A 16,620-nucleotide genomic window follows, 5' to 3' on the forward strand; every position below is an offset into this window, starting at 1 on the left:
AGAGTTTTCTTTTTACAAAATGATAAATTTCTAGAGATTGAGTGCACAATAACGTGAATATACTGAACACTACTCAACTGTACACTTAGAAGTGCTTAGGATGGTCAATTTTATGTGTATTTCACCACAATGAAAACATTTTTCAAAAAGAACCCAACTTTTGCTTAATTTGGCCTTTTCTCTAGGGGCTTGGAAATGAGCATCTCGTTGCTGGTTGTGGATTCACCTCTCAATAAATGTCAAAGGCTTTGCACACATAAAGGTGACTTGGATGGGAGAGAAGTTATACAGCACACGAACGGGATTATTCTGCTGGGGGAAGGAGTATCATTTTTTTTTTTTTTTTTTGGCTGTGTTGGGTCTTCGTTGCTGCATGTGGGCTTTCTCTAGTTGCAGCGACTGGGGGCTACTCTTTGTTGCGGTGCGTGGGCTTCTCATTGCAGTGGCTTCTCTTGTTGCGGAGCATGGGCTCTAGGCACATGGGCTTCAGTAGTTGTGGCACACGGGCTCTGTAGTTGTGGCTCGCGGGCTCTAGAGCGCAGGCTCAGTAGTTGTGGCGCACAGGCGTAGTTGCTCCGCGGCATGTGGGATCTTCCCAGACCGGGGCTCGAACCCATGTCTCCTGCATTGGCAGGCGGATTCTTAACCACTGCGCCACCAGGGAAGTCCAGGAGTATCTTTTAAAAGGAGTATCTTCCCAGTTCATAGCACCGTGTGACATACACACAGCAAACACAGTGATTGCAGAGGCGCATTTTGGGAAATGAGTTCAAAGTTAGGACGGCGTGGGAGGTTATTAAACTTCTCACTGAGCTCTTAAACACTGTGATCCCCTACTCTTAATGGACTATCCTTCATCAGGTTTTTTAAATTACTCAGGTAATTTTTGTAGTATGAGAGTATATTCATTCTAGAATGTGAAAATTCCTTTAACAATAATCTAAAAGTCCCAATTCACCGTGACAAGGAGTTTACTGTTGGATATAAGCTGATCATGCTATAGGCAAGAGGCCTCCTCTGTAGGTAAACCTACTTTGTGTCTAACTTTTCAAGCTGCTTGCTCATTTTCTCTCTCCCATTTGTATTCCTCATGCCTAGAAATGACCATGACAGAGATGTGACCAGATCACTGACCTTTGCAAACAAAAGTTTGGAGCCTAAGGGAATTATATTAACCCGGTTCTTACTGGCTTCCGCTTTGGAGAGAAGTTTGATTGCCTTCCTGCACTCAAGAAGTTTAGAGATGGTCTCAGGGAACGTGTACATATTCTCTCGCGCATGTGTGTGTGTGTATGTGTGTGTGTGTGTGTGTGTGTGTGTGTTGATACCCAACAACTGAGTCTACTATTTGGTTGGGCAAAGAATCAGTCAACACTATTTGTGTTCAGTCTCTAGTATGTGTAAAACATTTTTAAATTTCAAAATTATTATGTACAAAGAAATGTAGTGTATGGTAAGAATTGTGAGGAAATTTAAACATGAATATATATGAGCAAAGCAGGTGAATGGATGACTTCTACATTTTGACTGATTCTGGATCAAGAAAGGAGAGCAGATATAAGAACTCAAAGAGCATTTATGATGGTGGTGGCCACTTTAAAGCCCTATGCCTCGCATTGATGATGTCCAGTTTCTCCTTTTATGGAACTTAATCTATTTGAAGATTAGACATAGCCATGCATTGTTTGGCTTTGCATCATTGGGACCAAAATTTGTTAAATGAATGGATAAGTGATTGAGTTAATGAATATGGGATAAGTCCCACAGGTGTGGTAGCATTTAGCATGGGGATGAGCGGTCCAGTGTTTGAGAGCAGAGCCATCATTCTTATATGATGATTTTGAGGTCTAAGAATATGGACTTTACCCTCAAGCCTTACTATCAGATCATTTAGCATGGATTGGCAATCTGACAGCAGTGTGCAGAATAAACTAGGAGGGAGGACTTGATCTTTTAAGAACAGGAAGGAAAAGGGCTAATTTTTTTTTAAGGAGAACCAATTTTAGGGCAGATGATACAGGTTTGGGTTAGGCGTTTGAAGTTTAAAGAGATGGTGAGCAATACACATGCAAACTCTAGCAGGCAGCAACTAGAGTTTAGCAGAGAGGTAAGTTACAAGTTGAGGTAGACGTTGGAAAGTTGCAGCTGCGAGGGAACAGGGAGATGCCTACACCAACCCTTGAACTCCTTGGCTTCGCTAGTTGGCAAATGAGACTCGGATGATGATGGTGGTGGTGATGACAGCTAATATTTCTTGAGCGTGCCGGCCGCAAGCTAAGTTCTTTCCATACCGATCTGTATCTCACTGTATACTCACAACAGCCCCAAGATAACAAGGCCATTTGGTGACTTCAAGCCTTTTCTCGCTAATCAGGGCTGATTTCACTCTCTCCAGAACCTATAAGAGTGTTCTTTGCGGGAAGCAGCCAGCGTTCGGGCCCTGGCGCAGCTCAGAAGCGTGGAGACCTCTCTTTAGGAAGTGCTCCCCTTATCACAGCAGGAGTCTCGGGGGCACGCGCCAGGCGAGGAGCAGGCGACCAGGGCCCGGCGCGCACAGTACCGGTCTCTGCAGCAGCTGGCCCGGCCCAGGCAGCGGTCCTCGCCCGCCAGGTGGCAGCTTGGAGGGTACCGGGCGCGCCCACTTGGGGCTCGGGACGCGGAGCCCCGCCTCCTCGGCCCTCCATTCGGTTCTCCGTCTGCCCGTCTCCCCGGCGCCCCGCCCTTCGGAGCCCCGCCTCCCCAGCGCCCCTCCCCTTGGCGCCCCGCCTCCCCGCCTCCCCGGCCCAAGACTTGGCGCCCCGTCTGCTTATCTCCCGGCGCCCCGCCCCCATCTCCCCGCCCCTCGGGGCCCCGCCCAGCCCGACCGGGCGCGCGCCAGCGCGTGGGTACTGGGCGTGAGGTTAGACGACGGGAGGGTGGGGACTGGACGCGAGGGTCACGTCAAGGCGGCATAGACAAAGGGCGGGCGCGCGCACGTCCTTACGCACGCCTCGGCCGGCGGCGGCGAGGGCGGGGCGGACGGTCCCCGGAGGGATTTGCCTCCTGGAGCCTCGAGGAAGGTGAGTACGGTCCGGCTGGCCCGTTCCTGAAGGTCACGGGCGTCTGCGGGAGCTGGGGTTTGGGCCGGCGCCCGTGAGGGCTGCGGTCGAGCGACCCCACTCCCTGCGACCCCCACCCCACGGCGTTGGGAGGCACCATTGCCGCTGCCGGGGGGTTCCCGGCGCCGGAACGTGCCTCCCTCCCTGCGGTAGAGCGGGCCCGCCCGTCCCCGCGGCGCCCTCCGGCCCGCGCCCCCGCGTGTCCTGCCGAATCCCGGCCCCCGCGGCCTGCCCTCCGCGCGCTCGGGAGGGTGAAAGATCACGGGGAAAGGCCTTCACCGTGACCGCTCAAGTTCTTTGGTGTCCCTGGGATGTACGTTTTCCGCTCCTGTTCTCCAGAGGATCCCCATTTTGCTTTCTTCAGGATTTCTTAACCCTCGATATCCCTTGCCTCTCCGTTTTGATTTCACGCCCTGCGAAGCATCCTCCTACCGGAGGGTCTTATTTCCTCACTCTCCGTGTCACAGAGGGCTTTAACTTTCGCAGTTGAAAAGTTAGGGAAAATATACCGTATGAAACATACTGTAGTTCTGTGGAAGTAAGCTCCATGCTGTACTACATACCAGTGCCTCACTGCTCAAGGCCTCTGTGCCGCGGACCTTCTCGCTGATAAGTTTCTTGAGATCCGTTGAAGAATTTGCTTTCTGGTTCATTTTCCTTAATTTTGGCTGAAGTTTGAGTACGTCTGTTTAGTTTCATGTCTTGTAGATTCTATCTCAACCCAAGGGAAACGGTATGAAAAGCAATTGTCCTTATGCCAGAGATGGTAGGAAAGAGTCTTGTATTAATGCCAGTTCGGTATTATTTTCTCACTTTGACAGTGATGTTTTTTTCAACCTTGTATTATGCAGAATTTCAGACATGGAAAAGTAGATAGAATAGTGAACCAGCATGTACCCATCATCCAGCCTCAAGAACTCACCTGTGACTGAGCATGTCTAATCCACATCCCCCTTCCGCCCGCCCCCATATCTCTGGGATAAATCCTTGATGTCAAAAGTAGCTTGAGAGGGTTTCCCTGGTGGCGCAGTGGTTGAGAGTCTGCCTGCTAGTGCAGGGGACACGGGTTCGAGCCCTGGTCTGGGATGATCCCACATGCCGCGGAGTGGCTGGGCCCGTGAGCCACAACTACTGAGCCTGCGCGTCTGGAGCCTGTGCTCCACAACAAGAGAGGCCGCGATAGTGAAGAGGCCCGCGCACCGCGATGAAGGGTGGCCCCTGCTTGCCACAACTAGAGAAGGCCCTTGCGCAGAAACAAAGACCCAACACAGCAAAAATTAATTAATTAAACTCCTACCCCCAACATCTATTAAAAAAAACACCATGTTCCTTCAATGAGCCAAGTTCTTTAAAAAAAAAAAGAAAGTAGCTTGAGAGTCAAAATAAAAATCTTACTTTATGGCTTTATGGAGTAAAGCCATAACTTAGTTTTATTGGGACATAGTCTATTACAAGTACTTCAAGTCCAAAATACATAATAGCATTGGAGAAGCGCCAGAAAAGGGCATCTAAAAATTAATTAAGCGGCTGGAGGACAGGTTAAAACAGAAGGTATGGATGAGAACTTCCAGATCATCTTGTCTTTTTCATTTTTGATGAGCCCTCAAGGCCCAGAGAGGTTCAGTGACTTGTCCAGATCTACAGAGAATGAGAGGTTGAACTGAGGCTGGAAAAGACATCTCCCAACTCCGCATCTAGTCTTTCTCCTGTACCATGCTGCTTGCATTTATGTTGTTTCCTTTGGGAAAGAGAAGTGTGTGGAAGGGCTGTGACTGAAAACTCTTCCGATGAAGGGCTTGGGTAGGCAAATATGAGCTTTTCCACCAAAATATGGAATAATGAAACTAGGGGATAGGCCTTAAATTATTTCTTAAGCTAGATTTGGGACAAGTTGAAGAGTTCTCATCATAGCTTTTAGGAAACATGGGAAGATGCTGACCTTAAAAGTGGAAATCCAAACAGAATAAGTACAAGCTTTAAAAGATTTAGATGACATTCATAGCTATTGAATGAAGAGTGACTAAGGGAAACTGGAATGCTTTTTAGGGGGTGTACCCCTGATGCTGTGCTCTTGTGGCTGAGAGAACAGTAGCGCCCTCCCATAAAAACATCCTTCCTTGCCATGATCAGGTAAGAATCCTGGGCTGGGTTAGGCTTTTTTTTTTTTTTTTTTTTAAACAAAACCATGGTTTGTATTTCCTAGCACACTCTAGGCAGTTAAGTTTCCATACCTCAGGAAAGACGGCTAAGTTCAGTACTTGGGCCTCAATTTATTTTACCCTTAAATGCTGCCTGAGGGATGCTGTGAACAAGGGAATCCTTGTATGTAGACTTCTTGGAGTTTGCTTGTAAGTTCAGTTTATATGATATGACATAATTGTTTATAAATTTATTTTCAGGATGGACTTTTCTTCTGTGAGTTTGTGACCTAAATACAGTAGTTGTCATGCACATCCAGTTTATGGAAATGCCGCTCAAATGAACAGCATCAGGGTGTCTTGGTAAATCATTGCCCCTGAAGACATGAGGGGGTGGGGGAATTGTATGTTTTGGCTGAGGGGTTGGTGTGTGTTGGAGAATATTTGGTCCTGGTTAAGCTTGAGCTGTACTGCAGAATTGTTTCTTCACGTAAAACAACCTCATCGTGGCATGTCATATACTTCTTACTGTATCACTACACTCATGGGGAGGACCTGAGCAAATGTCATCAGTTCCCTGTATAATAATGCTTACTCTATAGCATGATGAATGCTTTTTAAGAGCACAGAATTTTAGAGTTAGGAGGAGTGTTGTAAGTGCTTGGAGTTTTTCGCAAGTCCTTAAAGGTACTCTCTCTTTTAAAACACATTGATACATGCACACGCCACCCAGCCCTACAGGCTCGTTTGCTCTCTGGGAGCTCTTTTTATTTTGTCTTCATAATAGTTGTTAATGTGTTTGCCTTCTATTAAACTGTTAGCTCAAGATCTGCAATTCTAGAATGATGCTTTGTAAAAAGTAGGCACATGATACGCTTTTGTTGACTTTTTGAATTAAAAAAACAGAAACCAAAAAGCTGGTGGGGAAACTTAAATCCACAGAAGGTGAATGACTTATTGAAGGTCACACAGAGCAGAGAGTAACAGAGCTGGGCCTCCAACCTCAGACGACTCCTGAGTCCATTTCTCAGCCCCTTCCTTTGCACTGTTCTCTTCACACCTCCGAGGAGTAGGGCGGGGAAGATACTATATGTATTTTTTCCGTTACCAGTTGGAGATACATTATCTTCAGAGTCTGCCTTAAAACTTTGTGGTCAGTGCTATCCAATAGAAACATAACACAAACCACACGTATAGTTTTTAAAATTTTTTAGTAGCCACTTTAAAAAAAAGTAAAAAGAAACAGGTGAAGATAAGTTTAATAATATATTTTATTTAACCCAGATTATCTAGAATATCACTTCAACATGTAATCAGTGTACAAATTATTAACGAGATCTTTTACATTCATTTTTTTTACCCTAAATCACTGAAATTCCAGAGTCTGTTTTACATTTACAACACGTTTCAGTTTAGACTAGCCACATCTCCAGTGCTCAAGGGTCAGACGTGGTTAGCAGCGGCTGTGTTGGACAGTGCAGAATCACTGTCAGCTGAGCATAAAGATGAAAGAGCATTTTATGTTCCTGGTAATATACAGGTCTGAGGTTAAAGTAGAGTTTGTGGTTTTGGTGACTTTTCTTTGCACAATTAGGGTTGTTTCAACCTTGTGGCAAGTTGAACCAAGAAGTCTGATGTTTCACAAATTTTGTGCCTTTGTGATGAAATGCTTTCTCATTGTAAAGAGACTGCTTAGTCATGGGGGGGAAGGTTTGACTTTTGAAAAATGGCTAGTGATAAAACTCAATAATAAAATAACCTGATAAAAAGTAGGCAAAAGATCTGAGCGCTTCACCAGAGAGGATATACAGATGGCCAATAAGCACATGGAAGATGCTTCATATCATTGGTCATGAGGGAAACAAATTAAAACTGTGAGATACCACCTAACATCCATTAGCATGTCTAAAATTAGAAAGACTGATCATATTGAGTGTTGGTGAAGATGTAGAGCACGTGGAATTTTCAGACACTGCTGGTGAGAATTAATGCAAGATGGTACAACCAGTTCAGAAGCCGGTTTGGCCGTTTCATTAAAAGCTAAACGTACACTTACGTCATTCCACTCCTAGGTATTTACGCAGGAGAAATGAAAGTATGTCCATGCAAGGTTTGTAGGTAGCGACTTTATTTGTAACAGTCCCCAGCTGGAAGGACCCATCACTAGGTGAGTGAATAAAGAAGCTGTGGCCTGTTCTACCAAGGGAAACAGCTCAGCAATGGGGAATGAACTGTTGACACGGGCAGCAGCATGAATGATTCTCAGAGTGATTATGCTAAGTAAAATAAACCAGACACAAATTTTTGAAAAAAGAAGGCCAGGAAGTTGCTTCCAGTTACATATACAGTACTCAGATGTCAGAGCACTGAGTTTGAAATGGAACTCTGAGAGCAGTGTTCAGGTTGGGTAACGAAACCTCTCGGGTCTTATAGTCCCAGCAAATGAAATTGTCCTTTCTTAAACTGATGGCCCCAGAATGTCAGTGTTTCCTGTATCTTTGTCCTTTTTTCTTTTCCAGCTTTGCAGGTTATGTTGCTTTGGGTTGAACTTGGTACCACGTTTCTTGTTACCCAGGTCCAGCTGACGTGAGACCTTTCTAGGCAAGGAGAAAGTACTTAGGGTCAGAATGACCTTAGTTAAGACCAAGACCCTGAAACTGACCATGTTCCTATCTTCTTCCTAGTGAGTTGAGTCATCCTTGAGCCTGACATATCCTGGCTTTGTCTTGGACCATCTGTTTTACCCAGGATTGCTGTTGGCCGTAAGCATATCCCTGGTTTTTCAGCAGTTCAGGTTCACTTCACCTAGTAGCTCTGTGCTGTCCCAACTCCTTGGAAACATTTTTACACCCTTCCTCCTAAGCAGCAGCGTCCTATTCAGGCATATTTCTTATACTCCACTGCTCTGACATGCTTGACGTCAAATTCCCCCCAGCGTACATTTCCTCTGTGTACGTGCATTTATTTACCATCACATCAGAATGGGGGCATTTGCTGGGTCTGTGACCTGAGTAAACTAGGAAAAATGGATGGCTTTCCTCTCAAGTGTAACCTGCCCCAAAGCAAAGGAGAGGCCAGCCTGGGGAGCAGAAAGACCACAAGACGGGCGGTTGGGAGGCAGATGTAAGTTCTAGTCCTGCCTCTGTTCCTGGCCAATTTTGTAGCTTGTCTCGTCACTCAACTCTTCCAAGCCTCAATAATTTAAGCCATTAGAGGAGCTTGCATTAGAATTCTCAGTGGTTCACTAATAAAGTTGTGGTTTGCGACAGCTACCTTAGGGATTGTAAACACCTTTAGGCAGGAGTGGTGTTGAAGGAGATTTCTTGTCAGTGTAATGTCATGACTTCTTGGGAAATACCTTCCAGTGCCCCCTTCTCCTTCATAATAACAGGAACTTAGTGTAGCAATAATAACAGTTAATGTATTTTGAACGTTTACCTTGTTCCAGACGCTGTAAAATGTGAACATTCTTTTTAGTAGATGTTGAGCAGAAGTTTAAAGAGATTAAGTGATTCACGCAAAGTCACGCTCACACTACCAGTTAAGTGATCGAGTGAGGATTCAAACCCTGATGTGTTTGTTTTGATTCTTGAATCATGAGTCTGTTACCTATTCAAAAATGATAAATACAGTTTTAAAAGTACCAAAAAGATAAAGTGATGCCTTCCTTCCATTCCTGGAGGTGGCTGCCATTGCCATTGCCAGTCTCCTGTGTCTCTTTCCAGAGATGTGTGTCTTTGCAGGTACACACGCACCCTGTATGTATTTGTCCTTTTCCTCCCTCCCTCACAGTTGGTATTTGCAGTGGCCCTTGTTCTGCATCTCACTGGGAGGTTGTTTCTTCTCGGTGCATATGTAGATGTCTCACTCTCTCTCTTTTTTTTAAACAGATGACTAGTATTCCACTATATCCTTGACTAATGGACAGTGATGTTTCTCTTGATATTACAGACAGTACTGGAGTCACTAACCTTGCACATACCTCCTTTTGCGCAGGGTTTCTCAGCCTCCGCACGGTTGCCATTTGGGGCTGGATACTTCCTTGTTGTGGCAGGGGCGGCCTGGGCTTTTTAGGACGTTTAGCAGCATCCCTGTCCACAGTCAGCGCTGGATGCCAGGAGCCCCGCATCCCAAGTTAGGACAATCACAAATGTCTGCAGACATTACCAGATGTTCCCCAGGGGCTACAGTCAGTCGCTCCTGGTTGAGAACTACTGTTGCAGTTTATCTTTAGCGTAAGTTTTCAGAAGTCGAGTTGCTGGATCTAAGGTTATATGCATTTCAAGTTCTGACGGTGATTGCCGAATTGTTCTGCATAGAGGTTGTACCGTTGTACACTCTAGTCAGCAGTATGTGAGGGTATTTTCTCATTTTCACCAATAGGGTGGGTTATAGGAAACTTTTTCGCCCCTCACTGTACTTTTAATGCACATTTCTTGGCTTTACAGCTCCCCTTTGTATGAGCACTTAGTGCTTGCTAGGCACCACGGAGTCGTTTTTGCTTTGTGGGTTTTGTGACATACTTTGAAATGCCTTCCTCTCTATCTAGCCCTCTTAAAAAGTTTGGTACTTAGAACTGCAGACAGTGCTCTGGGTGTCTTCTGATCGTAATGAAGGGATAATATGTACCATTTATTGAGATCTAATATATATAACAGACATTGTGCTTAGTGTGCTTTAAAAATGCATTATCCCGGTATAGCCTAAGCACTTAATTTTAATGAAATGGCATATCTTCTCCTTTTTGAGTTCGTATGTGGCATGTCTCTGGACATATTCTGGTAGTAGGTATGGTCTCCTGAAGTGTAGGATGTGTCACAGAGTCATGGAAAGCTAGCAGAAAAGAAGTTTCTATAGCTGCAAATCGTAATAGTCTCTGCCTTGTGATCGAGTCAGAACTGGTTTAGAAGCCCTGATTTAAATTTGTAAGTTCCCTCCTTTATTTTCTCTTCCAGGACTCTTATATTCTTTTTTTTTTAGTTGAGGTGTAGTTGATGTACAATATTATGTAAGTTACAGGTGTACAAAATAGTGATTCACAATTTTTAAAGGTTCTACTCTATTTATAGTTGTTGTAGAATATTGACTGTATCCTCAGTGTTGTACCATATACCCTTGTAGCTTATTTTATATCTAATAGTTTGTACCTCTTAGTTCCCCACCCCTATATTACCCCTTCGCCCTCCTCACCGATAACCACTCGTTTGCCCTCTATATCTGTGAGTCTGCTTCTTTTTTATTACATTCACTAGTTTGTTGTATTTTTTAGATTCCACATGTAAGTGATAGCCATACAGCATTTGACTTTCTCTGTCTGACTTATGTCACTTAGCATAATGCCCTCCAAGTTCATCCATGTTGCTGCCAATGGCAAAATTTCATTCTTTTTTATGGCTGAATAGTATTCCATTGTATATATGTACCACATCTTCTTTGTCCATTTATCTCTTGATGGACCCTTAGGTTGCTTCTGTATCTTAGCTATTGTAAATAATACTTCAGTGAACATTGGGGTGCATGGACCTTTTCGAATTAATGTTTCTGTTTTCTTTGGATAAATGCCCAGGAGTGGGATTGCTGGATCATATGGTAGCTCTGTTTTTAGTTTTTTGAGAAACCTCCATACTGTTTTCTATCGTGGCTGCACCAGTTTACACTCCCACCAACAGTGCAGGGGGTTCCTCTTTCTCCACCTAGGACTCTCTTCTTGTTGGCAGTCATCGAAGTGGGCAGTGATGACTGTGTATGTGCCTGTTTGCTGAATACTTGTCTCTAGGCACTGAATGCCTAATGCCTAACATGGTGTGTGGCACACAGTATGTGCCCTGATGTCGTCACCCTGAGAACTGAGAAGCCCTGGAAAGTGGGCCACTGGGGGCCCAGATTTGCCATTCAGTGGGTTGAAGAGTTTCATTAGCTTGGTGGTGGACTGCCACATTCCTAGGATGAGGCCATCTTCCCTCCTAAGAGGCTCCGAACTGGTTGGGTCTTCTCTTTCTCTCTGGACCATGTGGACTGTTGGGGGAACATTGGTCCAAGCGACTCTCAGTGGATTTGGCTGAAAGGTGTGGAATGGAAGGGAAGGGGTAACTAGTGCTTTGAGCTGATAGCTTCCCCTGCCTCCTGCCAAGGAGTCGTGGTTATATTTACTTGAGGCAAAGTGATAGCCTCTCTTACAAGAGCATTCATCTAGAAATTGTGGTGTGATGGAGTTCTCATGTGAGCAGTTTCCCGATATTTCCAGAGACCAAAGTCTGTGTTAAGGGACCTTAAGACGCCAGCACCTCTGGCTGTGATGGCTGGTCCGCTAGTCCGGCAAGACGTTTGGAGGCCTGTTTGATAACCACAGTGTGCTGGCCTCATCTTTGCCTCTAAGAATTCACGGGAGGATTGTTTAATGTTGGCCACAGAACTCATTTGGCTAGTTGCTGTTGCGAGTCCTGGAGTCTCTGGGGGTGCGGGGAGTGGAGGGCAACGAGGGGGAGGTCACTGCCTTGGAGGGGAGGAAAGAGCAGCCGGGACAGAGGTCTGCACACTGTTGCTCTAAAGGGTCAGATAGTAAGTAGTTGAGGTTTTGCTGGCCGTGGTCTCTGTCACATGTTATTTTATTTATTTATTTTTTTACAACTCTTTAAAGATGTAAACACCGTTCCTAGGACACGAGCCTTGTAAAAACTGGCCCAGGTTTGTCCTGTGGGCCTGGTGTGTCCACCTCTGAACTAGGTGACGAAATTATTGCTAAATGTGTTTACTTTGATGCTTTGGGGACACGAACCCAGAATAACCTTGGAAATTCTCAGTTGATTGTGATCCAGAGGAACGTGATCTAAGCTCTGGCTTGGGACGTCAAAGTGACCCCGGTGTTGGTCACCCTTGGTTCATGGAACTCAAGGTAACCTTGGCTAATGTGACAGCAGCTGTGCAGTGGGGCAGGGATGGGAGAGTGGGACAGAGGTGTGGCCCTGGAATTAGGCTGGAATTGGACAGGTTTAAGGAATACAGTGACTCAGCGAATTGACTTAAGTCCCAGAAATACCTCTAATTTCCTGAACGTCCGTTGGGATGTCATTAGAAATCTGGCATGTACTGTCAGCTTGGCCAGTTTTTAAAAATGAACGAGCAGGTTTGTACCTTGGATTCTGAGAACACCAAATTCCGATGCGTGAATCCAGATTTGTCTTGTGGTTTTCCTCCGATGGCAGGAAGTTCTATCGAGCAGGCCTGGCGTGAAGGAAGTGTTAACGTAGCTCAAGGTAGTTTGAAAGCTAGGAGGGCCTGGTGGTTAAAGAGCGGGGCTGTGAGACAGGCGCACGTGTCCAGATTCCTCCTGTGCCATTTATAGCTGTGTGGCTCCGGGTGACTTTGTCCTCTAAGCTCCGCTCCCTCACCTCTCATAGCCGTGATGGTAACTCCCCTGTGGGGTTGTTGTGAGCATTCAGTGAGGACGGCGTGTGCACAGTGCTTGTTGTATTAGCTCAGTGTCCGTGCTGTGAGCAGCCAGTAAACGTTAGCAATGATTATGGTCACGTGAACGTGGAAGAAGTGGAGGATCCCTGCCACTGAAACGTTGTCTTTTTAATTTAATTGCTAGGTGTATGGGATGTAATGGGAGCAGTTAGGAGTCAGAGAACGGGATCCGTGTCTCCCTCGCTTAGTTTCCTAACTGGTAAAATGGAAAGAATACATACTGACAGGTTGTGAGATAACATGAGAAAGGGCTTTGAATTCTAAACAGCACTGGACAGAACTCAAGGTGAAGTCAGACACCTGTTCATTTGTTCCATTTCTTGAACTTCTAAAAGTATTGGAACCGAGCCAGAAGGTGATTGGCGTGAGGCCAAAATGTTTGCCAGAGAGACATGATAGGATGTTCCCAAGTTCAGAACTTGGAGTGGTAACTTGTGGTTAAGAATGAGTAATATAAAATTGAAATAGTGAAATTTAAAAAAATAAGTGGCTGTATTAAGTAAAAGAAGCCAAGAAGGCTGCATACTCTGTGATTCCAACCATATGACATTCTGGGAAAAGCCAAACTATGGAGACAGTGAAAAGACCAGTGATTGCCAGGGGTTGGGGTAGGTAGGGATGAATAGTGTGAGCACAGAGGATTGTTAGAGGAGTGAAAATACTCTGTGTGGTGCCTTAGTGGTGGATACATGTCATTATACATTTGTTGAAACCCATAGAATGTACAACACCAAGCGTGATCCCCAGTGTAAATAGTCTTAAAGAACAAAAAAAAGAGTGGCCAGAAAGGCTGCAGGAGTTAATCTATGCAGAAAATGTGACAATATCTTATAATACTGAAACTGTATTTCCTAAGTCAGAAGCGAAAGACAAATACTGTGTATTCTTACATAAATGTGGAATTCAGAAAATACGAACTTGTAGAAACAGAGAAAAGAATGGTGGTTACCCAGGATCAAGGGGTAGGAGAAGTTGGGAAATGTTGGGCAAAGGGTAGAAACTTCCAGTTATAAAATGAAGTTCTGGGGGTCTAATGTACAGTGTGGTGATTATAGTTAACAACACTCTATTAGATACTTGAAAGTTGCTGAGAGGGTAGATCTTAAATGTTCCCACCACACACACACAAAAGGTAAATGTTTGGCTAATACTCTGTGGGTGTCACGTTGCGATATGCAGGTGTGCAATATGTAGGTGTATCACCCATGCTTTGTACTCTGCAGACTTGCTCAGTGTTACCTGTCAGTTAAATGTCAGTAAATCTGGGGGGAAATAAATAAAAACAAGAGTTATTATTTTTTTAAAACCTAGACTTCCTTTTCCCCTGCAATTCCATTTCTAGGAATTGATCCTGCAAATATGTTTGCATGTGCATTTTGTATGCTAAATCGTGTAGGCACATTCATTACATTATTTATAACAAAAAAAGGGTAGAAACATTGGTGTCCAACCTCAGGAAAGCAGTTAACCAAATCAGGGAACATTCTTAACAGTTGAGAACCATGCACCTTCAGAGAGTAAGGGAGCTCCGTGTGCACTGCGGGAACACTCTCCCAAGACACGTTAAGCTACAAAACAAAACAAAAAGCAGTGTTTGTGGTGTGCCGTCATTACTGTTGCCTGGGCGCGAGGTGGGCCAGAGTCATTTCCTCTTGTGTGCGTAGAACGTCTCAGGAAGAATACGAAGCTGGTGATGCGGTTGCCTCTGTGGACAAGAACTCTGGGCAGTGGGGGGACAGGTAGGAGGCACGTGTACTCCGCCTAGTACACCCTCCTTGTCTTTTGAGATGCGTCTTATGTCCGTGTATTTTCTTTTTCTTCTGTTTGAAGTCTACGGTATTGATTTTTTTTTTAATTGAAGTATAGTTGATGTACAATGTTGAGTTAGTTTCTGCTGTGCAGCCGAGTGACTCAGTTATACATACACATTCTTTTTCATATTCTTTTCCACTATGGTTTATCCCAGGACATTGAATATGGTTCCCTGTGCTCTACAGCAGGACCTTATAGTCCGTCCAGTCTGTATGTAATAGTTTGCCTCTACTAACCCCAAATATGCATACATTTTCTATTAGAAATAGAACCCCGTCGTTTCACCAGGGTTGAAAACTATGAAACATCTGTGGTTCTCCTCCACATGCGCGTCTGCCACCTGTTGCTCTGCACAGTCCCTTTGACCTTGATGTTGTGAGAACGGCACAGGCTCTAGGCTGACCCTAAAACGCGCCGGGCCCCACCCCAGAGCATCGTGATGTGTCTCCCCTTGGTTTGTGTTTGTGTGACGGATGGTGTTTCTGTCTCCACCTCCAGCTTCGGCAGCATGTGAGCAACTTCTTGCCAAGGACCCGGGTCACCGCTGAGAAGGGCGCCTTAGGGAGAAAAGTATCCAGAGGAAACCAGCGCCAGACGCGTCTGGAATTCCACGCACCGCAGGCAGCATGAGGCGTGCCGTGCCAGCACCTGCGGCCTCCTGGCACAGCCTCTAGCTCTCCAGAGAGGAGGGTCCTGGGAGCAGTGCGCCTGGAGCCTCTCCAGGGGAAGCACGGGGCCAGGTGTGAACCCTCTATGATGGACGCAATTTCAGCTTATGAAGGAGTTTTAAGGAGAACAGTTATTTAACTTCCACATATTCATGTTCACTAGCCTTCTGTGGGAAGCGCCAGCAGTCGCCCTCCTCCGCTGGAGTTATCAGGATTTTTCTGGCACCGAGTTGAACTCTTCTTGGTACTTCTGGCAATGACACATCCTCAGGAGAGATTTATCTGCTAAATGCTCTTGGACAGGAGAAAAAGTAAAACTCCTGGAAGCAGCGTGAGAGTAGCAGAGCCCAGATCGCGCCCTCGCCGCTCACTCGCCCAGACACTCTGTCTGGCCTCGGATGCTGGCACTGAAGACTGACCCTGCCCCGTCCACCCCTGCAGCCCGTCTCTTCTGGGGGGGGCTGGCCGCCTCGGGGGCCCCCTTTTGCTCTCATCCTACTCCCAGGCTCTCTGTTCCGGCCGTCGAGTGACGTGAACTTGGGAATGGAGTTGGTGCCCCTCCCCAGGCCGGTGCTGTCGGAGAGGACCATCTGAGGCCGAGCTTTGTTCGTGGGGAGGAGGGCGCTGGCCTGGCCTGCATCCTCCACCATGTTCCTGTTGCTGCCTTTTGACAGCCTGATTGTCAGCCTCCTGGGCATCTCCCTGACCGTCCTCTTCACCCTCCTCCTGGTTTTCATCATAGCCCCCGCCATTTTCGGAGTCTCCTTTGGTATCCGAAAGCTCTACATGAAAACTTTGTTAAAGATCTTTGCGGTGAGTGTGCTGTTTACAAATGGTTGCTTCACAGAGGAGGGAAGAAGTACCATTAGCAAAAAGAGCTGTTCTTGTCTGGTTGATTGTGAACTCGCTGCTGGATGTGGAGAGAGTTGGGAGAATGGGAAGGAAGTGGCATTTTGAGTAGAAAGAATAACTAAACGTGAGCTTGTGAAAGCCTTCAGCAGTCTTTCTTTTGAGCTAAGGGACTTGTGTGTTTGGTCTGTCTGAGCAAAGGCACCTATTCCATGACCCCACACCTTGCCTGTTTATTTCAAACGGAGGGCCTTAAGAATTAAAGAAAAAGTCACTGCCGGGCAGTGATGTAACAGATACTGCAACTCAAAGCTGCTGCTGGCATATTCCCTGACTGATAAGTATGGGAGAGTCTTTTCTCTCTTTCAGATGTTTATCTTAATACGTTCTTGCACTTCAGACAAAAAGAAGTAACAGAAAAGGACATTTGATGAATTTTTCTATTTTCTGAAAGAGGAGGAGAAGAGTATATTTCTTAACATATGTCAGAACTTAAGTCGTTACACCAGTGAACAGAACTGGTCACAGTGGGAAGGAAATGAGTGAGAAGTGATATTTCCTGGAAGTGATCTCTGCCACAGGCCTTTT

The 16,620-nt window shown here is 45.7% G+C and overlaps 1 protein-coding gene across 2 annotated transcripts in view; it reads left to right on the forward strand.

Annotated features, from left to right (window-relative positions):
• Positions 1 to 2,899: 2,899 nt before the first annotated feature.
• The window catches only part of GPAT4 (glycerol-3-phosphate acyltransferase 4), a 31,634-nt gene continuing 17,913 nt past the window's right edge, over positions 2,900 to 16,620 (forward strand). The window contains exons 1-3 of one of the 2 annotated variants that reach the window (XM_082680284.1): positions 2,901 to 3,059; positions 7,921 to 7,998; positions 15,014 to 15,996. In XM_082680284.1, coding sequence (XP_082536410.1) covers positions 15,832 to 15,996 — 165 coding nt within the window. In that variant the 5' untranslated portion in view covers positions 2,901 to 3,059; positions 7,921 to 7,998; positions 15,014 to 15,831. Of the gene's footprint in view, positions 3,060 to 7,920; positions 7,999 to 15,013; positions 15,997 to 16,620 lie in introns of both variants that reach the window. The other variant, XM_082680283.1, reaches the window with a different exon arrangement.

Source organism: Grampus griseus (genome assembly GCF_964374135.1).
Source record: "Grampus griseus genome assembly, chromosome: 21".
In the NCBI taxonomy this organism is placed as follows: domain Eukaryota; kingdom Metazoa; phylum Chordata; class Mammalia; order Artiodactyla; family Delphinidae; genus Grampus; species Grampus griseus.